The sequence below is a fragment of the Aulostomus chinensis genome, chromosome 6 (assembly GCF_037954235.1).
Source record: "Aulostomus chinensis isolate RoL2024-O1b breed Wild chromosome 6, RoL_Achi_v1.0, whole genome shotgun sequence".
In the NCBI taxonomy this organism is placed as follows: Eukaryota; Metazoa; Chordata; class Actinopteri; order Syngnathiformes; family Aulostomidae; genus Aulostomus; species Aulostomus chinensis.
The window spans coordinates 27,585,689-27,613,238 of NC_141325.1; the positions used below are offsets into that span (position 1 = coordinate 27,585,689).

Consider the following 27,550-nt stretch of genomic DNA (forward strand, 5'->3'; position numbering starts at 1 on the left):
GCTGTGGAACATCATCAAGTAAACATCATTCTCCGAACGCCTCAAGAAACAAAAGACACGCTTGGTACTAAAGCTGGTGTGCATGAGTTCACATACCAGCGGTACAAGGTTTGAGTGCAGTAGCAACACACATTGCACAGGCTGTACTTCATCACTGAAAATACTATACTATACCAAGTGCAATCCAATTTTGTAAGTACATATTGCTGCTAAGCATTTCCCTCACCTTTGTTTTTGGCTAATGGCATCATCCGCAATTAGTCAAGGTTGTTTTTCATCGCTCAAAAGTTGGCTTGAAAAAAATCTCATCATGAAACCACAGCAGTATTAAAGTAGCAAAAGCTCTTCTCTCATCTGTCTTTGGAGCTCGCCATGTGGCAGCGATGTAGCTGCTGCAGTCCAGAGCTGACAACTTAAAAAAGAAACTCATTCACAATCTCATTCATTCAGCCATTGATCAAAGCATGTTTGCATGAGGTGAGTGCTGAAACGTCAATCAACTGGTCAAGTGAGAGATTCACCCTCAGCTCATGCTAATCAACAGAGGATCACCTTGTTTCTGACAGCAGTGGTAGATACCCCACATTTTGGTGTCAGAAATGTTTTACATCACATTAGCTTTGTTGTCACTTCACAATATCTGATGGCACACTTGCAAATAGTCAATTTAGGGTTTCAGATGAGACCAGGCTGAAGTTTTCTGTCAGCCAAGGCTGGCTAAGGAGGGCCCCAGGTGAGTGCTAGCTAGCCAAGCAGCACACCTCTTGGACCCAGCCTCATATAGACTCAGTCATCCTAGGACTGAAGCTCCACGTACGCTTCTGTCGAACTGGAATAGGACTGGCGGAGCGAAGAGCAGCCTTCACACTCAAAGAGGCTGAGTAAATGAACAGCCACAATAGAGGACACCAGGGACAGAGGGGCCACGTTCCTGCTGTCCACTCCTGCAATAATACGGCCGAACAGAAAAGTGAACGGCTGCAAGGTGGCTGGCTGGTCGGTTGCCAGCGTTTCTGCTTCATCAAACACATCAAGACAGACAAGAAATAAGGAACAAGGACAGAACGTGAAATAGGAAGTGACAGTCATAGAGAAAAGGTTGAGTGAATTTCTGGATGCTTTTCAGCTTTTAATCATCATTCAAAGATCTTAAGTCCCCCCCAACAACTATAGTCTGAATGTAGTTTAGTCAGGATGGAACACAGCAATTCCATCCCCTTTGACCCCCGATGAGACTCTGAGTCACTCTGAGCTTTGCCATGTAAGCCAAAGAAGACAATCTTAAACATGAGGGATGAGAGAAAGCTCTCGAGTCCCATTGCATTACCCACATCATATTTCTCACCATGTCCAATTAATAAGGGCTATCGAATTTGTGACCATGCGTCAAGAATAATAAATACAATATTTCCTTCAAGGATCATTTGGGGATGATTTATGCTTTTGAGTCACCAAGAAATTCAAGAAAGAAGGACTGGAAAAAAATCAATACATGACACAGTATGGTATTACTTCATGCCAGCCTCCATAGAAAAGGAATCATTCAGGCAGATAGAGGTCTGGGGAGTCCGCCTGGCTGATAAGTAAGAGTCATCGAGGAGGAAGGTAATACCATAATAAAAACTCCTGAAAGGGGAATGGGCGATACAGGAGACTGTCCTTTGTCTTTGACATGAGCCAAACTCAATGCACAATTATTGTTCTTGATTAAGGGTCAGTATAAATTAGCCGGTGTGTGTGCGTGTGTGTGTGTGCGTGTGTGTGTGTGTGTGTGTGTGTGTGTGTGTGTGTGTGTGTGTGTGTTCTGGCGGGCTATGAAAGGACCTGCTGGGGATGTTTGTTGCTTTGCCTCTAATGGATGGCCACATTTAAGACGCTAAGAGCTAATAAAGAGTAATGGGCCTGTGGCTTCACTGGGGAGGCGGAAGAGCTATTTTGGGTTCATGAGAGAAAGCATCATCTTGGGGATTAAATAGTATCGACTGGCAAAGAGTAAACATTGCAATACTGTGCAGCTATCCTATTTGGAAAAGCTGTGGATGAAAAACAGGAACCAAAATAGGCATCACTGTTAGTGGCTGGGCGGGTCAGTGGGGATGTCATTAACGGGTGCTGAGAAGGGCCTCTAGGTGCTTGATATGTCTGGAACAGTGTTATCACAGCAGGGGACTGCAGAGTGAGCGGCAAGAACCCTGGGCATTCTGAGTATCCTGCAGGCTGACAACAACACATCCTTTGTGCCATCCAACGCACATGGCTGGAGGGGAAAGGGGCTGAGAGCATTTGGCTCTGATAGGGTGGCAGAGACAAGCACATATCTGTGTGCCAATCAGTATTCCCGCAGCCCCTCAAGACTTCTCCAAAATATAAACTGAGCCCCTTAATGAAGCTCTTCTCCTCACACTGGCCTTGATGGCAAAATGATATCATAAATCAGGCTAAATACGGAGGCATTCGAGTAAGTTGGCCTCTCTGTGGGCGTGCAGGGACATTTAATGGTGAGTGAGCTGTGTTAGGGGAGGGGCACATGAGGGCGGGCCTGCTTGGATTAAACATTATATAATAATTACACAGCAAAAAGGATTAAAGAAGAGAACTACATCATGCTAAGGACAGGGGTGAAAAAGAGGACAAAGATGTCTGCCCCCCCAACCCCCCTCCCACTGCCCCCCACCCCACCCCCTCAGATTTTTTTTTTTAATGGAATATCAGTTTTAATATGTTGAACTGTTGTTGAAAAAAACACCCCTGGAATTGTATTCCTGTAATGTTGTTGCTCCAAAAGTAATTTAGGAGGGACACCAGTTCAACTGAGTGCAGAAACAGGCCAAAAAAATTTTTTTCATCAAAGTTAATCAAACAAAACAAATACAATATGAACAAAATCCACACTTTTTCAGGAAATAGAGACAGAGAGAGAGAGTACAGATTCCCACCATTTTACATCTAATACAACCAGAGCTCCAACTGCTATCTCAACCACCACAAGTAAAAGAAAGACTGTCACAGGTTAATTTCAGTTCAGTATCTGCTGTTTTCAGTGAGCCTGACATTTGCTCCACATAATGGCTAATGTCACGGTAATAAATGCATTAATTAACTAACTTACTCCAGAGCAGGTCCACTCAAGCTATACAGTAAATGTTCAATTAATGTCTCAGGAGTAAATGTTAGCTTCATATTCCACAACAAATGCAAAAGTAAAAGGATGAATTATGTGGTGCTAATTATTTTTAGCAGGGGAAAAAAAAGTTGATGAGTTAAAACTGTGGCTCAGAAGCACCAACAATGAGGTGTCTTGAGCACAAAAAGATGTTTTTCACCACTACATCACTTCTTTGTGACCAGGAGGAAGAAAGAGCCAGACACACATATTCAGCTTGAAGCTAAAGCAATGAAACAGCACCAAACAGTCAAAAAAGGTCGCCCTCTATTCTGCCAGATTTTCAGCAGTGCTCACTTTTCAGACAGTTTTGCTGTTGTCAGCCTTCGGCTACCATTAGCTTCAAGCTTAATACACATATCTGGTTCTTTCTGGATTCTGAAGCCGTCAAGAAGTACTCGAGAGGCAAAAAAAAAAAAACACTTTTGGGGTTGAGTCTGACTTGAGTTTACCAAACATCCAAATTACAATGACGAGCGTTTTGTGGAATCAAACTAATCACAACAGCCTGAAACACAAGTTAAGATTATTGGAAAAAGCAGCGAATTTTGTCAAAAGGTGACAAGTAATCAGCCATCATCAATCATGAGCATGTAGAATTGCTAGTTTAACGTTGTGATGAAATGTATTTACTTTTCTACCTTCAATGTGTGATCAAGGAATCACATTCATGATGCTCCAAATCAGAGAACCAAATACATCAAAACTTCAAATGACAGAAATATTCAACACAAGCAAGGGAGATTGATTATAAATGGTGGTGCCTGTCTGTGTTTTTACAGCTTGAAAGTAAAGCACTGCTCTTCTTTGACATGCCTGAGGAAGATGAGGCAGCATCATAATGGAAGTGGGTGCGAATCGTAGCCATAACATGTTTTTCTCCTCTTAGGGTCAGGAAACATCAATAAAACTTTCAAGCAGATGCTGAGTACAACTTTGGAGTTCAAATTCTATTCAACTAAAAACATCTCACAATGACCTAGAATTTGTTAAAGCCAAACTCGTGAGGCTTTCAGAGGGATGCAATTGAAGCAGGGGATGACAGCAGTAAAATCCTTAAGTTAATTAAATCAGTTTATATAGTCAGTGCAGAGAGAAGATTTTCCCCCAAATCCACTTATTTATAGCAAGGTGTGAAAAACAGAGCAAGTAAATGAAAGAGTTCTGTAGCGCAGAATCTCTGCATTCCTAAGCAGCTCCTTATCAAACCCTCCTCCCGTCTTAAATGCTGGTAAACTTCTCCCCAAGGTCACCAACGTGTAGGATGATAAATTCTTCAGGGAGCTCTCCTGACAAGCCTGAAGTTCTGTGAATGCAGTCAAACTACAATGAGGCTTGGCCGGCACGTAGTGTTGAGTTTATAGGTATTAGGTGAGTTTTCTATTTTCCACAGCTTCAGACCACAGTTCACTTCTAATGAGCCGACCATAGTTAGAGGAGTAAATGAGCTCGATCGAATGACAACTCTCAATTGCAATTTAATTAACTCTTTCCCAACCAACCTTTTTGAAAGGATGCCAAGCATTTTTTAAACATATTTTCTAAACACACACACACACACAATATTCAGTGCTATTGATATGTAAATGTATGCTTTTTTGTTGATGACTGCTTCATCATTTTCAGGCAAAATATGGAAATTGTTCCGACTGACCACAAAATAACAGCATACATAAAGATTGGCTGATATGTATAAGATAATATGTGGATGCCTTCATTTGCGCTTTCAGATTTTTTGCACAAATTTCAGAAGTGGTTCATTTGCATATGAATGACGTGAGCAGGGAAGATGCAACTTCAGGTCAAGGTGTGTGTCTATTTAAATTGGACCTGTTTCAACTTGCACATGCAGACAGTCTCTAAAAAAAAACAAATTTTCTATGTGGAATTGCAGATAAGAGTTTCCATCCACCCGTCCATCGTCGCCTGCTCCTCCTGTTTCAGGGTTGCGGGGGGATGGAGTTGGGAGGTGGGGTGGTGAAGCCCGCTCTCATGTCCCTGGACATGTTGTTCGTCCATCGCAGAATTTGCTTTTTATTTGTATATAAAAAGGGCAACTTCCAAACAGGGATCACTTTTAAAACACATCTACATCTATTTATCTAAAATCTCCCATAAAACACTGAAAAGATTTTATTTATTATTATTTTAATGCCTACAATTCCACCAATATGAAGATTTCAGTGGTCCCTCCAAAACATGGAACTCTGAACGCAAATATTCTCATTTGTGTATTCATTTACTCGGAGAAATCCTGACCACATTAAACTCAGGAAAACACAGATTATTCAAAACAGAATATTTCTCACATGGACTCTAAACAAGGGGATCTCCCTTTGATTCAGCAACGGTTTGGAGAAATGATATTTCCTTGTAATCGCCTTCCCTGAAGGTGCTCATTGTTGTGGGATTGTACAGCAAGAAGGAGACTGCACAGATGTCATTAGACAGTCTTCTCATCTTTGAAAACAGGTCTCGGTACCTGCTTTCTGCTTGGCTTTAACTCAGTGATGCACAATGTGCTCTGAACTGTACCAAGGGGGAAAAAAGGGAATAAACACATACCGGGCAGTAGATACCAGCACTAAATGAAATTGACAATGATATATTGCTGTAGGTATCCTTAACCTCCAGCTGCATAGGGACTTCAAAGGACTGCACACACACACACACACACGGCACTGGGTTGTGTACACCACCAATACACTGCACAAGGTCAGTACTAGGTTGCTAATACATAGTTTGAAATTTTGCAATAAATAATGTCAGGACAGTTTCAAAAGAGTCTCATTCATGCACTCAGCTCTCTGGTATGCTCCTGAACTACATCAAATGAAATCCCATAAGCTTTAACTTGAAAGACTCTCCAAGAAAACTGGCTTAACAGTCCATCTCCTTGTATACACCTCAATAATACAGAATCACACTGAGCCTGGTCCACATCCTGCTCACACCTCACTCTGGCACCATTACGCTCTCTTTTACAACAACAACAAAAACTTGTCAAACTCAATGACAACCTCCTCATATTTGACAAGTGTAAGTCTTTCATTTCATTCTTCCAAACTACATGATTCCCCCATCCACTGTATTCTCCATCTAAAAACTCTGGAACAAGCTTTAGAACACTATGAGAACACTGGAACAAGCTATGGGGCTGCAGCTAACTGTTATTTCTACAGTTTGTTTTGACGATAATTAATCCTTGAGTCATAAAATATCAACAGTGCTCAGAGCCTAAAGTCACATGTTCAAAATGCTTCTTTTCTCCATCAAACACCCAAAAAGCTTTATTTTCTGTCACAGCTGACAGCCAAAGAAGCAAATCCTTACATTTAAGGAATCTGGACTCTGACTCTGAATAGTTACATCTCACTGCACCTTCTCTACCACTCCCCTGTCTCAAGGCATTCCCCAGGGTTTTGTTCTTGGTCCACTCCTTTTCTTGCACTACTTGTGCAGACATCATCAGTATCTCCGCTTCTACAGCTACGATGAAGACGCCCGGCTCTAAATCTCAATGATATCAACTACAACTCACTCCAGCCTGCCTAAATGATATTGCTGATGCAAGTTAACTTGCTTTCGTAACATTATGACAAATGTAATATGATCATGTCCCCAACGTCTGCCTCAACCCATTGATAACTGCCCTTCACAACCCCCACTGCCTCTTTTACAACAACCTATCCAGTTCTGGGTCTCCCTTCTGAATCAGATAGCCCTCCATAAACCCCTTCCAACCCTGCCTCAACTATAACACTCCACCACCCAGACCTGGAGCAACAAAGCCTTCTCCATTGCCCCTCGCTCTGGAGAGCCAGCACCATTTGTTGCTTAATATGTTGACAGAATATTCCAATTTATCCTTGAATGATAATCCAGAGAAAGAAGATATTTGGGGTAAATTGGGAATCGTACCGAATAGTTTGTCGGGCAGACAATTTTGTTCAGAACTCGCAGTTCATATAAAACAATTCCAGTTGCTGTAATTTCAAAAGTGAGAATGAAAGTCTGGGCTTGGCCTCACTTTCAAAGATTAAGCAGGGAAGATTCTGTTGAGTTAGTTTGTGACCATGATACTTCAACAGGAAAATATTGCTGAAGATGACATGTTTTGATGAGCAAGAAGTGCTTCTGAGTTGAGTTCAATACAATAAAATAATGATTCTGAACAAAGCTGTTGATGAATCTCACAGTAAGCTTAATAGAGTTGTTGTTTAGTAGAGAGGACAGCAGAGGTTTTGCCAGTAATTTCACTCATTGGAATATTGGCAGATATTTCAAAATTATTCTCTAACGAATTTCTCCTTTCAGGGATAAATTAAATACCTGCCAACTCACCTAAATCCTTATTGACATTGGTTCAAACAAATGAGACTGCAGTGATATGTCCATTACTAACAAAACTCACCTGCTCAGTTACTCTTATTATTATTATTATTGTTATTATCACTATGTCTGTGGTGAAAGAAGGGTCTATTCAGTGATTCGTTCAGCCTTTGGAGAAGCTTTCACTGTGGTTCCAGTTCGGCTGGTTTTAAATCTGCAGTTTAACCTAAAGTCGGTGAGAGTAAGTAGTAACTATACGAACAAGTACTTCTATTTTGAGCCTGGGAGCGAAAGCTATTACAGCACAAGGAAAAAAATGTTTCTATTTCAGACTAAACTCAAAGGGAAGGCGGTAAGCTTTCACACCGCTGACAGAATCTGTTTTAAAGAAATATTTCCAACTAGGAACGTGGACACATTTCCTTTTCAAATCCTCTCTGCCCGGTTGCCAAGATGAACTTCCATCCAGTGATTGACAGCAGCCTACTCTACAATCAGGAGAACTCGTCTGGAGGAATCCTAAAAGACCACATGACTCTTCTTGAGCCAGTAATACCAGCTTTCTAACATGCTGGAAAAAAAAAAAAAATCTGAGGAAACAGAAGCTCATTATAATTTCAGTTCTTCAAACATTTCTTGGATGCGATGGGTGCTGTTCTGTAGGAAGAAAGGAAATCTCCTTCACGGCTGGAGTTTATTCTCAGTAGACCAAGCTAAAGCACCATATTTTTTCTCTTGGCTAACTAATGTTCGATTGAACCCCAGTGAGGAGAGGAGCAGGGAGGGGAAAACAATATTACACTGCCTTCTAATGAATCTCTTGCTGTGAAAAGGAGAAAAGGGATTGCAGTCTAGCCATATTAAATGATCCGCGTAAGCTAATTGGGGCCCTATGAAATCTCTTTTAAAGTTTTCCAGGTTCTGTTTTATTCTGTTTCACGAAGCATGCGATGTCCACTTTAATTTTCTGAATCCTGTTTTACGATTTGATCTCATTTAGTCATGAAAAAGAATCTTTAATTACTTTATGTGGTGAGTGGCTAAAATTGCTGCTATTCATTTCCTTTAATTAAATATGTATCAGTAAATATAACTTGTAGAACAGTAACAGCAATGCTTGCAATGGTTTAAAGTGGCTTCCTGCATGTCTACACTCAAATGTCAGTATAATAATCCTGATTCTTCAGTTCTTTGATGATTGTGCTTGTTATTTTTTTAATGCATTTATGCTTTAATGTTATTTAAGGTCAAGAGCTAAATACTGGACCTTGAAACTCTTTTTTCTTAAAGGATAAGTGGCTAATTTATCTTGTTATCTCGAGAAAGTACATGCTGTTTTTTCAAGTTAGCTCAAAGGAAGTTTCTCAAGATAATTTAATTTGTTGTAGTCTCAAAAAAAACATTTTCTCAAGTCTGGCAATCTCAATTAATTAAGTCTTTCCCCACCAGTATGTTTTACAGCAATTTTGATCATTTTCATTAATTTTTCAAGTATAAAATTGATTTGACATATATCTGTGTTCATTTAGTTGTTTTTTTCACTCCTGTATAGCTTTTTTTATTGTTTTGTTTAAAAAAAAATAGTAATTGGCCTAGTGTGCCTACAAGCCCCCCAAAGAACCAGCATATCCATCTGCCTCCTCTGCCTCATTGAAGGCCTCTGTATTTGGCCTGGTGAAGCCCCTCAGGACCCCTGGAGAATAACATTGATTCATCTGTAGCGTCTTCTTGTCCGCTTATTTTTGGACTTAGCTGTGCAGTATTCTATCTCAAAGAGCACAATGTCTCCCTCTATCACCAGTAATGTAATAATAATAATAATAATAATAATAATAATAATATAAAAAATTGTTGAAGAAAAATTTGTGATGGCAGGGAAGGATTGTCTATCACATGACGGAAAATCTTGTCAGTGACTTATCTCAAGAAAATGGCTTTTGTGTTTGAGATAAGACAATAAATACATTTTTAAAAAATGATCAGTGCAACCATCCTTGGCTTCCGTACTTGGCATCAATACCTGGCTCTCCACCTGTGTGGTGACGCTCCATCACGCCACTGCAGTTCACTGACTTTGTCCTGGTAGGTTGTTTTTTTATTGTATATTTCTGCTTACAGCCAACCAAGCAAGCTACAAAACAGTAGTGAAAATAACTTCCAAATGTAACTCAACCTTATTTATCTGATAAATCTCTTAGTAGCAACAAGTTGTCACACTCGGTCATTAGCAAAAGAAAACTCCTGCGTTTGTTTACTGCTGTTTGAAGACCCACCGGGCCATCCCTTCCTTGTATGTTGCATGTGTGCCAAAATGAAAAAAAAATCAATTGAATCTAGTGCTGTAATCTCCCAGTCCACTGGTGGATTTGTTAGTCAATACGTTCTGGTTCCACCAAAATTCTGATTGGTCGATTTTTTGCCACGTTAATTTCATCAGGAGGAAAGTACCAAGTGCTAATGGGGGTGTTTTCAAAGCACCCTTGTTTCACAGATAACGATCCATCTTTGAACACCCCCCTTGTTTTGCCATTTTGGACTAGCCCGACCCGCTAGAGACAGACAGACGAAAGTGTACCAGAAGGACAACATCTGGTGGTTTGATGAATGTCTATTTAATTTTGACGGTTTCATTTCAAGTCAGTCCTCGTCCACCATGTCGAAGACATCTGCAGCGTGGCAGCATTTCATGAAAACAGATCATGGAAAAAAAGTTGAATGCAAAGTTTGCAAACAACAGTTTTCATGTCACAGCTCCACTACAAACACGACGTATCACCTAAAAACGGTGAGCTAACTTGTCCACCTTCGGTTGCCCCGTCAGTTTTGAGTATTTGAACATATCAGAATTGACATTTCAATGTTTTAGTCTAATAATTGTTTTTGTTTCAATTGTAAAAATTCTTACAGTGGACCTGCCCTTTTGTGTTTAAGAGTAAAGTTTTAAGTTAAAAGTCTATTTGTGTCTCAGCCGCGATGCTGAGCTCCTCTGTTCAGTCTGGCTCTGTGCGCAGGACAAATGATAGCGTCGGTCAGTTATTATAACGTGACAAAAACAATTGTCTAAATATTCCTCAACAGGTTTTGTGCTGATAGTTGACACAGTATATTTTTCATATATAAAATTAGTCGATTTTTAGTCAAAATTTGAGGGCTTCAGTCGGCCAAGCATTTCTTTGGTTGATTACCCCTTGGGGATTAATAAAGTATCTATCTATCTACAGCCCTAATTGAATCTGCTACCCGAGGTTAAACCGAAAGAGAAATCTTCAATTCAGGGCAATGTGGCGTGTAGATTGTTGGTGGTGGGACAGACTCGCTAACTCAGAGATATTTCCAGACATCTTCCACAGTCTCCGTCATTACTTTGGAAAACAGTAAATATTCCGGTGGGAGAGTATGTTATCATCTATTCCTTATCAAATTTTTATTGCGCCGGTGGAGTCATTCAGCTGAGGTTAAAGAGCTTCCACCCAACACTAAAGTATGTCTGACTATAACTTTGACACAGCTGCTTCCCTCAAGAGATACGCGCTTACATTTGCTATAAAAACACAATCAAGTAAACAGTCTTGCCAAAAGTTTGTATGCTGACTGTGTACCAGGGAGAGTGCTGGTATCTTATTCAAACCAGTAGTGAAACAGCTGTTAATATCTGAGACGAAGCAGCGAGTCAAGGCCCTCTGGGCCTGTCGGCAGAGCTGTAATTTAGTGGCCTCGCTCCACACCAAAGATTGCAGCGTCTCAGGGAAGTGCATTTAAGGTTCCCACCTCCTCATTCACAAACAAACCAAGCATGAAATCACACAGACTGACAGGTAACTCGCTTTCTGGATGATTCCAGTAACTTTTCATTTACGTGAACACTCGAAGGGGGAAACAACACAAGCCTTATTCAAGTGATGAGCTAATCAGTTGCCGGTCTGGATGTCACAGATGAATGTCTTGTGCCATGAGTTGGGGTGAGCATCATCATGTTCAGTGACTTCAGGCTCAAAGAAACTATGGAGAACTTCATCTCATTTGATCCTTTCCTTGCATTTTCTCTCTTCCATACAAACAAAAACAACAGCAGGAAACTACTTTTATCTTCCTCATCTTAAGCTGGGGTGTATCAGGGCTAATGAATCATCAGCATTTGAATCGATAGCTTCTCTGATATCCAACAGTACTTTCTCTCTTCATAAGAAGAAATTTCTGTCGGATAAATGAGTCAAATCCTTCATGTTTCCAGACATGCAGATACGGTGCATTCTTCAATCTTGAGATATATTTTGTGTGTGACAGGTGATTCAGTTAAGATAAATTGCCAGGCTCAACTTTGCAGACTGGACGGAGATCGTTGTCTGATTCAAGCTCTAGAAAAATGTAACCACACTTAAGATCACTCTCAGCTCGCCATTGTCCTCCTGACAGTGGGTAGAACTCGACCTCACTTCAGGGATGATGTCACTCTCTCTCTCACTGTCTCTCTCTCTCTCTCTCTCTCCAGTGTATCCTGCACTGTCTCACAAAGCTGTGCAGATAATGAACTTTAGTACTGCTGACTGATCAAACTTCCATCAGCACCCAGTCGTTACTCTGTTGGCACCCATTAAAGTAATGAGTTGCGCACCTACTTTAGTTTGGATGCATCCCCTTAATCTTTCCAAGTTCTCTCTCCTCCCCCAGGTTTGACCAAATCATGACACGATCAGATAAGATAAATCTATTTTTAGTTGCTGTCCTTTTTACATTGTCATTTTGTGCCTTTTCCCCTGTTGTCTGCCGCTCTGAGCACCACGGACTACCACATGTCTCCTCTGCGACAAATGAAGCCATCAGCTGCATCTTTTCAAAGCGAGTAGCATCACCTGGAGGATGTAGCATGTGAATTTCCCTCATCCCTGAACAGGTGCTCCGACCTGCAGGGCCAGGAGACCCTTCCACAGACACCGCCAACTGTGTCTGTATGGGTGACCAACCAAAGACCAGCACAGGGAACTGAACCAAGTGCTCCAATTATGTAACACCCTAGACCACTTGCACTACCCCACCGCCCTGTGTCAGATTTATTTGATAGCATCAGAATCCAGCCATGCAAAATGAGTATCCAGCTGTGCAACATGACAATCCAGCTGTGCCATCTGCAACATAGCCTGCCCTGAACATTTGCTGAAGGAATAGTGTCACCAGATCTTATTTTTACTGTTGTACAGTACATGTTGTCATCCAACCTGAGGTCCATGTGTCTTGGCAAAACTAGCCACATTCAATTTGTATGAAAATGGCTCAAATTGGGTTGTTTATCCAGCACCAGGGTTGAAATGAGCAACATTCAGTCTAATAGAAGTGGATTACAATGGAAAATAAAAAAGGTATGTGATTTTGTTCAGTAGCTAAAAGGCTCGTCGTGTTTATATGTGCGGCTTTTATTCGACTAAAGCCCAAATCTGTAGCAGAGAAGAAGCTACAGGAAGGACATGTTTTGTCGAGTTGGTGTGAAAAGGTGCCACCATTTACGTCATTAAAACCTACTTTAATACCGTATTCCTGCTTCTCACTGTATCACCACAGTCCAGTCATAAAGCACTGCTCTATTTCTAGAGGATATACTAAAAATAAATCATAAGTTCACTTCCCAGTTCCCTCTGTGAAATTGTGTGCGACTCGAGATCTCTTATCAAATAATTGATAGAATCCCCCTATATACTGCGCTTTCAGATTTTAGGTAATTTGTATGCTTTTGTGAGAGAGAGAGAGAGAGAGAGAGAGGATCTGCTCTTATTTTGCTTTTTCAGTTTTTATTTCTGTTTTTCTCAGAAGTGAGTTTACCGCGTTGTATCAAAGGAACAAAAATTCTTGGATCATTCTCACGGGGCTGCAGAGATCAGCCCACCCTTCCCTGCTGCTCAGCTCACCAGACAAATTTCTCAGTCGGACCAACTTTGCCTCCCTACCATGCAGGTCAGATCATGTGCATTGCTTTGATCTGAAAAAAAAAACTTAAGTTTAACCTGACATGCGTACTTGTTTTATAGATCCTTTATTCATATCTTTGCTTCTTTTTCTCACTTCAGCTCCCTGTCCTTTGGCACAGATATTGATGCTCACCTCAAGAAAGCCGTCTAGAGTTGTTACTCCTCTGTCAGAGCAATATACTCTAGTTTTATATCCGGCGAGGCTGCAGGAAATACAACCCGACAGAGAAATCCAATATATGGACAGATTTTAGAAGGTATCAGCTGGCAAAGACCTTGCAGTTTCTTCACTCTTGTGGGCTAAATTAACCGTCCTACACATGGCATGCACAATTAAGGATCGAGCACAGATTACATCACCCTGAATTTCAGTGGCTGCCACAGTCCCAGAACATCTAATTACAGGGTCTTCACACAACAGTGTTCAAGGATTGTCAGAGAATGCACCAAAACACCACGGAACTAGGCAGCAAGAGCAATCACACACAGCCCAGAAGGGCGAAGAATCACTTGCCAAGTGCTTATTCACACTTACCACAGGCTCGTATGTGGGAATAGTTAGCACATCCTCTGAGCAAATCATATCAAGGCCCACATCATTGTCAGTGGATCTGTGCCAAGAGGCTGAAGCGACACAGCAGCTGCTTTCTACTGTCTGAACAACAAAAGTCAGCATATCGCCAGGATTGTAACACATGATGGAGGGGAGGAGGTGGTGCTAGACTAGGGGGTGATGATTTCAGAGCCAGAACAAATCCTACCATTGTGCAGGTTTTTAGAAATGTTGCTCTTAAATGAATCAATCATAAAAATTGCTGACAAATTTGATGTATCGTTGCTCAGGTCAGTACTACTCGACTCTATACTGTCTATATTCTACTGTGGTACAAAATACTGCCAGTCTTTTAATAGATGCTGTGATAACCTCCCTGCACTCCCTGCCAAAAACTTCAGTCGATTCTACTCATCACCTTCAACACAATCAATAGCCTGCCTTCAGCCTAAAACTGAGACTTTAACCAATTAAACGCCAATAAGTGGGCTTATCACTTAAATACTTAAACTCAGCCGAGGAGGTCGTGTTTTCAGTTTGTCAGCACAAAAACAACACGGCTGACTTTCGCCAAGAGGAGTGTAGTCGTGGCCGTGGAAGAAGCTGATACATTTTTGGACGGATTACTCATCGTAGATTACTCAGATTATTCCTTTTTCAACTGTTAACAGGACTCACCAGCTACTAACTCTGATGTGTGCAGGGGTGAGAGTGCTTGCACCTCAAGTGTAATAGTGCTTGACTACGAAAGTGCCAGAAGCCAAAAGTTGGCCTTGCTGGAGGTACGCACCCTCTGAGCACTTTTTAGCTTTTTATTATTCCATTGTTGCATTGCTCTTGAATAATTTCATTGAAGTGTATTTTCTGTTACTGTATGAACCCTTGTGCACAACTTCAATAAAATAGAATGACTGATATGACTCATTTGAATTTTAATTCTGAGAACAGGTGGAAAAGACAGCATTCAGTCTGGCATTAACATCCTTATATCCTTTTACTTCCAATTTGAATTAAACTGTCATATTTTATTGGCTAATCTTTCCTTATCCTTGGGGTCATTTCCTCTTAGCGTGGTGTGGCTCTGTCCAATTTGTGTGAAATTGAGGGCCTTGGGGTTAAGACGAGAGTCTGCAGGAGCTGATAGTGGCTCCGAACAAGCTGTGGTAGGAGGTGTCAGCGATGGCCCTGCTGGCCCGTATGACCGGCGACTCGCTGCCGCCACGCTGTCTGTCCTCCCTCATCATCAGCTCCACGTTCTCCAGCCTGAGAGCAGCAAAGCAGCATGAACGCAGCAGGCTGCCAAATACTGGAGGGCGCTGGCCGAAAAGGATGAGATGACGAGGTGCAAACATCTCACTCATGGATTCAAAATGCACAAAAATCAGGACATGTTTCAAACGGGGATATTTGCTTTAGCTAACATTATTGCTCTTTGACTTGCAATATCTTCACACTGCCTCTCTGAGTTTGCTCAGGGGAGTTCATTAAGTTTGAGCCACTCCTGCTGGAATAACTTGCACACTGATTGTAGTCTGAGGTGGCCGTTGCTTTTACACTGATTAGAAGCTGGTGATTGTTTCAAGACTGATTGGCGACGCACACCGGCATTCCAATTACAACAACTACCATCATGCCAATTTTCAGAGTGTACTTCAGGCCATTTACATTTAACTGGGATGTAGCAAATGAAGCACTGCTTTTTCTGTTGAGGAGCTCTAATCAAGGCTGCACAGAAAAATCATACCTGATCATGTTACTCCAATAAAGGAGTTGGTTACCAATAATAGTGACAGCAAGAGACGATGAAACATTTACATATTAGAGGCGAGAGCCACAGAGTAACTAACGATACTTGATGCTCAACGACCGTACCACTATATCTGCGTGTGTGAGGAAGAAATACCCCTAAGAAAGCAGCTTCACTGTGTTTACAGGGGTTATTTTCATTTATTTATTTATTTATTCATTCTTCCTAAGTTCATTTTCTTCCTCTCTATGTAAATGATGATTTAAATACAGAAGTAGATCAAGAAGAACAGATTGTTGATTTTTGGGTACATGGGTGTAGACATTTTTGTATGTCTGTATGCATACAGATATTAATAATTAGATATTCTTGTTAGGTATTGAGTGTTAGATTAGATCAATCAGGAAGCAATCAATAAGTTATGGAGGAGGGTTTAAGTTTGTACTTACACTCCCCCTCTGTTTCAGAAATGTAATGCAGGTCATCCACAGTTTGACATTTTCTTTTTTCTTCATGCTTTATATTCTTAAAATGATCAAAACAAAAATTTCAATCAATCAATCAGCTGTGGTGTCAGATACAAAGGCTTTCATAACCGGGATGAAAACAGAAGACACTTAAAGCCTCAAACACGACACACACACACACACACACACACACACACATATACAAACAGTACCGTGCGTGCACACACACACACACACAAACAAACATGCCAGCACACACATACGCAAACACAAATACAATAAACAATTTGTCAAAGTATCAGTGAATGAAATTATACCACCAGCTGGGCACCTGGAATAAAAATCGAAGTATTTGGTGCCGGTGCATCAATATTGTATAGCAGTAAAAATCATCGCAATGAACTGTGGCATCGATAGTGGCTGTTTGATAACAGAGTTATTTTGAACAGAAGGTTCTGCCAGCACAGAGCTAGAGTGACAGCTGTCAATCCCAGAGCTGCTTCAGTAGATGTAAGATGTTGATTTCATGCAATGTCTTCTGTTTGTTTGTTTGTTATATTTAGCTAATGCTCTTTGTTTCATATCATAAAATGTGCTGTATCCGAAGCACCTTCTCCATCTGCCACAATTCATTCTTTATGCTCGGTGCATCGGCTTGCCGTCACAGATGAAAGGCCACAACAAACTCTTGTTCCATCTCCACAAGACAACAGTGGTTCTTCACCAACAGAACGGACTGCTCGAGGGAAAGAACTAATATGTTTCAAAATTAAAATTCATTGCTAGTTTCAATGCCGCTGTTGAGAGTCCGACTGTGTGAGCGTGCCACTCTGAATCTGAAAGAGGCGCACAACTCCCATTTCAACATAATCTCGACAATCAATCAGCCTCACCACAAAGAAGTCAATGGGCCTTGACAGTATGTACCTGTCAGATCATTGCCTGTAATGCATTAGGCTCTAATGCCTCTGATAGACGGCGACAGCTCTGCGCGCTCGGCTCGCTCACATGGAGAGGCGTTTTGCTTTTTTTTTTGTCCAGCCACCTGCCTGTGATTACTTCAATCAAAAATGCAGAACCAATTGCTGTTATGGAGGCATCGCCACCGACAGGAAGGAAGCTAGAAAAACAGGAAATGCGCCTGCCGTCCACTATGATTCGTCACAGGATAAGTTTGTCATGTTTACTCTTAAGCAGAAGTAGTCACCTTACATGCATCCTTGTTTTTGCAGTGAATTCACACTCGGCATAGCAAAATAAACTTGTTGAGTTATGTGGTTTAATGCAGCCTGTATTACACAAATATCTAATGTTTTTTCACACTGCTATCTTATCTTTGCCACGAAAGCTCCTGGGCTTATGACATTTTATTACTGAAGTAATAAAAACATAATCCACTTTTTATTCTCTTGTGTTTGTTTGGGTTTCTTTTAACACAGAGTAAAAGTGTTATAAAAGACGAAATGAAAATACACAGTAAAGAAATGGGTTACAATATAATGGCAGTAAATGCATGGGGTTTTATGTGGGGTGGTATTTTCAGGAAATACTGCATCATAACTCAAAGCTGTTAAGATGAGCAATGTGCATGGAAGAACCTGGGATTGCAAACTAGTGTCTTTGCAAGGCAAATATATTTATATGGTACAATTCATACCAGAGGCTTGCCAGAGTGCTTTACACAATACATAAGGAAAAAAGGAAAAAATAAATAAAAGCAAGCAAGCAGAATAAAAACACTGAAAATAAAAGCAAGAGGAAAAGAAATGATAAAACAAACAAGCAAAGAAAATTAATTAAAAGCAACTGAAAAGATTTTTTTGTTTGTTTTGCAGCATGAAAAGCATGAAAATAATTTCCAAATGTATTAATCATCTCTCAGCAAACAATGCAGATGTTTCAAAGCTAAATCCATTACTGATGAACTGCATCAGGGTGTTCCCGGGCCAAGTGTTTGTGAGTGGGCCGAAAGACTGAAGAAAACAAGTGGATGTAGCATGTCAGCCATTCAACTCCTCGTTTCAGCATCAAATTCACCATTTTGGGTATCACCCACAGAGTCTGACTGACACATCGGTATCGACACATATTTTGTCTGATATGTGCTTTTTAAAAAATTACATAAGTCCAGAAGGAGGCTTGGGGTCAATTTTCAATGATTAAATTCCCCCTGAAGTTTAGCGCACAGATTTAACTGTTCAATATCCTGCCTTTCTTCATTTGGATAGCTTCATTTGAGGGATCACATCACAATGAATGCTGGCCGATATGTTTGTTTTCTAACTCCCTAATATTGTTTAATTTTAGTTCATAGTCTCAAAAAATGACTTGTAAAACCAGAATTCCTATATAGCACAAACAGGGAGGGACATAACATAAATATCCGCGTATTTCGATCCATGTTCATACTGGCATCAGAGCTTTGCGGCTGGGTTTTGCAACAGTGCAGTTGCCCCCTAGTGGCAGCGGCATTGAACCACGCGAGCTTCACTTCTCAGATCTGGAGGGTCTGTCCACTTCTCTTGCTCAGCCTCTCGACATTTTTTCCAGGATGAGCAGGCTTTTAGAGCTAGTTTTTGTGTTACAGAGATATTGCATCAGCTGACATAAAATATGCACTTGAGTCCGCGGTAATGTGACCACAGGAGATGGTCAATTTGAAAGGTAATTATGTCAACCACAGCACCGCCACTCTGCCTTAATGAATTTCAGAACAGCTCAAATTCCTGACCCTGCTCCTGACAGCACGCTGGCTAATGCTACTACAGCAGTCCTGGTTTTGATGACAAATACTCAAGTGATTGGGACCAAATTGGTTCCAAACACCTATGTTGGCTCCAGACCCCTCTCCTTAGCACCATCACAGTTAAATAAATGTTCAAATGCTAACAATGATAAACATGGCAGACACTTCCTGCTAAATAACTGGATGTTAGCATCAGCATAGCTCAGTAGTTACACTTGTCATGATCTGCACCACAGAGAAGCATTTACACTTCTGCTTGTGTCTAACACTAGCTGGCGGCGAGGCCTCTATGATGCAGTGATGAGCATCCTCGTGTATTTCACTTAGACACGAATAAATAGTTTTTAGAGTCTGGGCTAATTAAAGTTGAACAACAGCAACATCTACCTGGAAAATTCTCCAGATTAGAGGAAAAGGAGGAGTGGAAATGAGCGCGTGTAGGAGGACATGTTATTTTAGGAGGCGGACCAGTTACAGCTGTCGGTGTCGGCCTGATGTGTGGTTATTTTTCCCAGGAAAAAGGTCGTCGTCATAAAAAAGGTCTATCATCATGAAAACAGCTTTGATACATTTTCTCATAACCAGAAACCAGTTGAGCTAAAAGTTTGCAGAGCCCGGCCCTCCTGACTGCCCACTCTTTCCCCAGTGAGCCAGCGTGATGGTGAAAAGCACACAAGTGAAGCCACGTTGCTGAATGATGGATGATGGATGGATGGATGGATGGATGGATGGATGGATGGATGGATAGCCCAGCTGACCATTTTTGCTGGGGGTTAGCTTTTAGCTCTTAGCACATTATATTTACAACCCAGCAAACTGTAACTGTATTTATCTCCAAGTTGGAAGCAATGGAGGTGGACACAGGGGGCAGAGTGGGGGGTGTGTGTGTGTGTGGGGGGGGGGGGGTTGCACTATGTGGATGTCTGATTACTCTACAGCATTGGCAACTACCACCGCAGGCCCAATGATAACGATGAAATAAAGAAAAGCAGATATTCAGGCTTGCGAGCATCAAGGTCAGCCGGGAGTGTGGTCACCATGCAGGCAGCTCAGAGTCATGGAGGAGCAGCTGGAGGACAGAAACGTGCTCCAGAGATCCAAACTTGGAGCTTCATATTAGATTGAAATAAGTAATGGGAGCGGAGTATACGTGACGCGTTGAACGGATTCATCTGCTCAAGTCATTCAGTTCCATCAACATGTGTTGTGTGTAATGTTTCCTGATTGGAAAGTGCATTATTTACAACTGCAAAACTTACAACTCTTCCGTTTATTTCATGGGATTGTGGGAAGTTATCAGGCTCTGATCTGGATGCCACCCCCCCCCCCCCATAACCAACAGTTAACAGCATTAAAGAAGTATTTATACTTTAAACCTGACCTTTTATATATTTCTGCCAAACTGGAAATTAAAGAACTTCTTAATTCTGCTAAAAAATCATTCTCTGGGAAGACGATGACGGATGATGAAAAGATTTCTTGAAGTTACAGTGTGAGCGTCCTCCTCCTCCTCGTCCGCCTCCTCCTCCTCCTGCTCTCTCAGCACAGCGTGACTGAAGCGCACGAGTCTGGCCGTGAACTCCCGACTGATTTATGAAGAAGAGGTCCTCCACTCAGACACGACTACCCACTGATGAGAGTGTACAAACACTGCATCAGCATGTTGATCTGGTATTACAATGACCCCTTCCACAGGCCACACAAGCCCTCCCTCTCGAGCTCTTCATTCATTCATTCATTCATTCATTCACCGTCCTTTCACATGATGTTGAGCCAATTATATTATCGCATGATAAGGAGCCAATTAAGACAGGGCAGATGGGCTTTGTGGAAATACTACGGAACGTTACACTGATGATGTCTGAATTTATGGGGCCAAAAACCCTCATTGGACCCCCCCCCCCCCCCCCCCCCCATTGGAGAGCTACAATGTGTTCCTCCTACTCACACTTTAAGGATGATGAGCATGAAAGAGCAGTACAAGGGATTTAGATGAGTCCACCTACTCAGTGTGTCTCATAAATTCATTAAAGCAAGCAAGGCCTGCAGATTGACACACAACCCCCCGAGCGTTTGTGAAGTCAGTAATCGCACAGCATGGATCAGACCCCACCTTACATTGTGCTGTGTTTCTGTTTCTTTTCAACGAGGAGAAACTAAGGAAAAACACCCAAGGTCTGCCAAATTGGATTTTGGAGGAGTGAAAAATCTGCCTCTTTTTATCAACGTCCTCTGACACAAATCTCCAAGGTGCACCGCAGCATGCTCAAGGCACAGCTGTAAGATAGCCCTGATAAAAATACCACCAAGCAGGGATTTTAACTGCTCTTTCCACGTTCTCTGATCCGTAGAAACACGGAGTTAACACTGACGGAGCAGCAAAATGAAATTACACGTCCGTTAAGACAGAAATCCTAACAAGCATACGTTCCTGATACAAGTATAATTGATGTGCTGTCAATGGGCGGAAACGGAATTTAGGATTAGCAATTCTCAAGGAGATTATCTGAGAAAAACCCAGTAGAAACATAGAACCGGTAATTTCACAGAACTATTGAGGAAATAAGACAACACACATGTCCAGCTACCACCTAAATCGATAAGATATTGATAGAACACATTCCCCGTGTAATACAAGCAGCAAAGCACCACAACACACATGAACGGTCTGTCAATATCAGCTGAAGGTTGAGCCAGGCGTCTCTCAGTGGCTCAAACTATCCTTCGCTCTCTGCTCTTAACATAAAATGTTGTCCTCGGTTGCCGTTTGTCACCTCTCATTTCTTGGTCACTGCTCGCTCAAGGACAGGAGTTTAAAGGACTGCCAGGGGCAAAGACGAGAAGCTGGATGTGTGCCACATCGGTGGGGCACCACAGCTGTGTGACATTTCTAAGGACAATTACATTTTAAAAAAAAACTCCAGAGAGACAGAGAGAGAGACAGAGAGACTAATAATATGAGTTGGTATAAAATGTTTAAAAAAAAAAAAGGAAAGAAAAGAAAATCATCCACCAGGACGAGCCATATCCCTTGACAGATGTATGAGGACAGACACATGGCAGGGACAAGCGACAGCTGGGTTTGTGTGCTTAGTACTTAAAGATGTAGACTGAAGGCTAACCTGGCTTGATCCCCTTTTGGATCTTCCTAAGCTCAAGGATAAGATGAGGTGGCGTAAGATTGGATATTCCACTCAGGAATCCCATCGAGGCGTTTCACTGGCACACCTAAAGGCTCCACTTAATAGAGGACGTGACAGACGGCTTTAGAACACAGCAAAGTCACGCTATTTCATATGTCGGCTGTGTTTTTTTGCTCATGCAATCCAACAGATTTCAGGGCGTAAATGATGACTCCATTATGTATTTTTCCAGCGTGTATCTGATCTTGTGTTTTCCTGGAGTGTGTTATCATCACTCTTGTCTCCGTTCACGCAGTGAGGAACTGTGTCCTGCAGCTCTGCAACACACAGCGCTCAATTAGGACCCTACTGTGTATGATTACTGAGAAGGCCTTGGCATATGGCAAACAACATTACTGAACGCTTGGCTGCCGGTGAGTCAGCGGCCATCACAGAGGAGCGTTCACATGAGGGTCTTCCACCTCCTCTAGGAAGAAAGCCTCATCAAGGTGCATCGCTCAGCGGCCTTTGGGAAATACGCAGCAGTAATCTTTGCTGTCGATATCTGCTGCAGAGCTTGACTTTCTACAAGAAAAGTTACCCCTGAAACTAAAAAGATATTTCCTAGTAAAAAATATTTGCAATATTAGACAAGATGATAATATTTAACCCCTTAAGGGCTTCATTAGCCGGACCACCAGCCGCCCCTCGTCAGTCTGGCTGCCTATCAGCCCGCTCTCCTCCTCCTCCTCCTCCTCCTGGCTCCACATGATTGATGCAACGTCATGAACACAGAAAGAGAAATTTACATTTTCATTGTTCCAGCGAGAAACTCTGGCATTCATGTTTCTTTTCCTCATAACCAGCAGTGATGCTGCTGTTGTGATTTGAGCTATGAAGATGTGTCATCACTGCAGCAGATCTCTATAACTTTTTGCCATAAAATAATTATAAGCTGTGGAAGTAATAACCTAACAAGCCAAGTGATAATAAAGCCCCCTCAGCTTTGCACCGCACAAGAGAATCACTGTCATATTGAAATATTCATGAGATAAATGTTATTTGAGTCCAGAGCAGCTCTGGGAATGTTGTACAGGTGGGAAGCCAGAGTGATGGGCTGAGTGCTCATCATATATCAGCCTGAGCAGATATGAAGTCTAATTATTGCCAGACTGGGCAGGCAAATTGTTCATGTAATGTATTCATGAATGGAGGACTGATAATATCACATGATGTTTCCCAGGATGAGCTTGTGAAAGCTATTTCACTTCTGCCTTTACTTGCAAGAACATGAGATAAAAGTAAAGCAAAAGACACCAATAGAGAGAAACGGTGCTTACCTCCCAAAAGCACCACCGCCGACTGGAGCAAAAGGATATGCAACATGTTTGTTTGCGCCGTTCGGGAAACAAGAATTCCTCCAAACATGTATGGAAGCCGAAATGGCTTAATTCACAACAACAACAACAACAACAACAAAAAATCAGACTTGCTGCATCGTTAGTTTAAGAAAAGAAAATCTGGTGAAACTGACGTTTTAATCCACACAAATGCTAAAAAGAAATAACAGAGTGCGTGAAAAATGTTTAGCGCGCCTTTTCGCGACTGTCTGTTCTACTTGTTTGTTTTTGTCTGGAAAATTCAAGAATTGAAGAGAAGGATCTTGCGCGCTTGGCGTGACTCTTTCCAGCATTTTTGGAGGAGAAATGGGTTAGACGCCTGGTTTCATGGTAAAGATGCCACTGTCCCCAAATCAGTTCCATCCAAACAACACCAAAACCTGCTCAGTCCCTTCCCCTTAGACGAGCCGGGAGTCTGCTCTAGACCCTCCGCATCACCGGGCTCCTGAAGTTGGCTGCTGCGTGGCGCGTAAAGTCCCACACTTTTGGACGAAGAATGAGCAGCTCCAGCTCTTCGTCGTCTATTTAGGATGAAAATATAAAAGTAGATAATTTGTATCATTACACAGCAGACATCTTCCCCTTGGCGACCTTTTGTCAAGTCCTGATGAGCGCAACTCCTGCAGCCAAAGAGCGCGCTGTTCCCGGAGCCGGAAGCCCAGCTGCTCTTTCCATTCACACTTTGGCACCAGGTGGTTCAAATATTCTGCGAAAGTCCGATTTCACTTCTTCATCTTTTTATGTTTAGCCTCTGTAGGGGGGCTAGAGGCTGCGGTTGCAGTGGAGGTTACGCACAGCGAGTCCGTCCAATGCGCGTCGAGAACAGCAGACAGAGGGAAGCCTGTGGCGGTGACAATGAGTGACACTGGCACACACATCGCTCCAGCTACACGCATACGCACGCACGCATACACACACACACACACACACACACACACACACACACACACACACACTGAGCAAGCAAACCTTTTGCATCAAACCAAACGTTTACATTCTAAACAATGATGAAACGACCACATTTAAAACATGTAACATATTCTCTGGACGCTGTTGTGTCCTGTCGAATCCAGTCCCCCTTCAAAAGAAAAAAAAAGACTTTAAAAGTTGTTATTGGACATGTCCAGCTGTGTGCATGAACGCGCCACTTAGAAGGCACTAGCGACCCCATGTGGCAGGAGCGAGAAGCTGCTCGAGTGTGAAGGTGAAGGATAACAGACAGTTAACATTGTGGACTCCATTAGAGGGGGGTGATGAAGGTGACTGACCTCAGACAAATCACTGGATGAAGGCATGTAACTGGATGATGATCCTGCCAGGAAATCTTCAGGGAAGAATGTTCCCGTGCGGTTGTAGGTCTCAACACTGACTTGTTTTGGTCTGTTTCCACCTTTCCTACTGGGACGTCTTCATTCTTTCACTCATCTTTTACTCCAGTTTTTAGTACAGAACCCTGGAGTGGCTATAAAGAGAAATATTCTTTGTTTGTTTGGTGTAGGTTTTTTTGTGAGCATCAAGAGAAAAATAATTATTTAGAGGCATGAGATATAAATTACTCCAACAACTTGGTTATTTTTTTGCATCAACATGGAACTCATTCCTTCATTTTGGTTGTTTTTAGATGATAACTTGTTCCCTAAGTTTAATTCATTCATAGACATAACATATAACTTCTTCAAAAATACAAATTGAAATGAGGGGATGACATCATCACCTCAAAATAGCTTAATTGAGGGAACAAGTTACAGTATATCTTGAGACATCAGTGTTCCTAAACAGAGGGAACAAGTTTTATCTTGAGGCCTGGAAGTAACTCAGTTGTGTCTATCTATTCCAACAAACAAATTTCCTCTCTGTGGTCACTCCTGGGCTCCTTTGGTTCGGGCCTTGAAGAATAAATGTACGTTCCAACATGCATCCAACATGATCCTGCAGACTGTGCTCTGGGTTGGAAGGTCTTTTGTTCCAGGACACTAATTGTTATTACCAGCACCAAAAACCTCCAGATGAAAACCTGACACCCAGACATTGCAAACTTGATGGTATTTTTGCTCTTACATTGTGTGAAGATTCAGCAAAATGAAAGTGCTGATGACTTTATCAACCCTGAATTTTCTTTAATGGAATGAAAGATGATGTATCGCTGTACGATGTTAACTGATTCCACTGAGAGCCAAATAGATTTTTTTTTCCCTCCACTGCAGAGGAACAAGAGCGAAGGAACAGTAAAGATCCATGGCCACTCAATACAAAGCCATCCGGTGAGTGACCCTCAGCTGAAGCAGCCTTCACCCCTGATCTGTCTCTACTCCTCTCGTCCTCCAGGGCTGCGGTCAGGGCGCATCTGGCAGCAGCCCGGTTTGGATTTTGATTCAGAGGAGGACATTTGTTCAGACCAAATTCATTTGGGATGTTCAATAATAATAATAATAAAAAAAGATCCAGACAGTCTTGAGTACCAACACATTTGTTGCATTTGTTCACAAGTGAAGTTGTACTGTTCATAATCATAATCAATATGTGGAGGTATAAATGTGTGACCTGCTAACAAGAAAACTGCCCATGGCAGTTTCCTCAAGTCTTATATTAAAATTCATGCTACACATTCTCAGTCAGTTCATCGTATATGGCTCAGATCGCTGGCAGCAGAGCTACAAGTGGACGAACAAAAGTTAACATCTGTTGGAGATGCAGGCAGTGGAGCGGGATTAGTCCATCAAAAGGAAATGAATAACCAACTCTTTTCAAAAGTATTTCTGGCATTTTCCAAGTAAAACTATAAAATATTTACTGTTTTCTGACTCTGAAATAAAAGGACTGGCTTCTTTTTTTGTCATTAATAAAAACTAAAAGAGTCTTTGGGTTTGGGCGGCATGACTCAGAGGTAGAGTGGCCATCTAGCAACTGAAGGGTTGCTGTTACAATCCTCACTTCCCCCGGTGACCATGTCCAAGTGTCCTTGAGCAAGATACCGAGCCCCTAATTGCTCCTGATGGCCCTGCGACGGACTGGTGACCCGTCCAGGGTGAAGCCCGCCTCTCGCTCAGTCTCAGCTGGGATAGGCTCCACCCGCGACTCTTAATGGATAAGTTCTATAGAAAATGAATGGAGACTTTGGGTTTCGGTCTGTTGGATGAACAAAAGAAGGAATTAAAAGAAAGAAATTTCCTTACATTTTATAAACTAAACAGTTCATCGTAAAAATGTTTGCCAGATTTACTGATTATTAAAATAATCACGAGTTCCAGCCCTGGTGAGCACCACTAAAAGTTCAGAGAAACACCTAGAAACCTGCACGTAACGGATGAGCTTGAACTCATAGCTGCATCTGTCCTTTCTTTAACATGTCTTTTGGCTGATTTTACATTCTGTTTTTTTCGTTTACATCATCGTCAATGTGTTTGCAATTCAATCCTGGAAACAAATTCACTGCAAAAAGCATTACGGTGGGTTGGGGGGGCAGGCGTGTTGATGTAGAGCAGTCACTTTCCAAACTAAAACGGCAGGCTGGAACATCATTCACACAAAGGCTGGTAGCTGTCCAAAAGTAGCCGTTCGTGAGCCTGACAATCAGACGAATCCCTTGAAGCCCACGCTGCACTGAGGTCCATTCATCTGCTGGAAGTCAGAGAGAGCAGCGCAAGGCGCCCGAGAGGCTTAGGTTACATCGTCTGGAGCTGCAAGTCATTAAAATGTAGCTGAACTCCTCTCGGGTCTGCATATGGAAAGTTCATTTTCCAGGTTAAATTACATTGAAGACGTCGGCGGCTGTGAAAACACACACAATCCATCTCCAACCTACAGATGATTGGCACATCGCCCGTACACAGTGAGAGAGTCCAGCAAAACAGAGAGAGGACGTATTCAAAAGCAGAGGTTAAAAAATTCATTTGATTGTGTCTTAACAGATGTGGTGTTTAGATCTGCAGACCTCGGCGAGGACGCCTCCTCAGACTTTGATGTCTGGAGAAAGGTCTCAAGTCTTTGATGTGTTTAAAAAGATCTGTAAGCTTTCATGTCTAGAAAATAGACCCGAAGACATAAATGCCAGATACATAAAGAT

At 41.9% G+C, this 27,550-nt stretch overlaps 1 protein-coding gene across 2 annotated transcripts in view; it reads right to left on the minus strand.

Annotated features, from left to right (window-relative positions):
* LOC147260632 (transmembrane protein 132C) overlaps positions 1 to 27,550 on the minus strand; it is a 153,902-nt gene that overhangs the window by 121,362 nt on the left and 4,990 nt on the right. Inside the window, exons 3-4 of one of the 2 annotated variants that reach the window (XM_086207316.1) lie at positions 24,756 to 24,949; positions 23,428 to 24,373 (exon numbers count right to left, since the gene is read on the minus strand). In XM_086207316.1, the coding sequence (XP_086063442.1) occupies positions 23,428 to 23,515 (88 nt within the window). In that variant the 5' untranslated portion in view covers positions 23,516 to 24,373; positions 24,756 to 24,949. Of the gene's footprint in view, positions 1 to 13,987; positions 14,102 to 23,427; positions 24,374 to 24,755; positions 24,950 to 27,550 lie in introns of those variants that run through there. The other variant, XM_086207317.1, reaches the window with a different exon arrangement.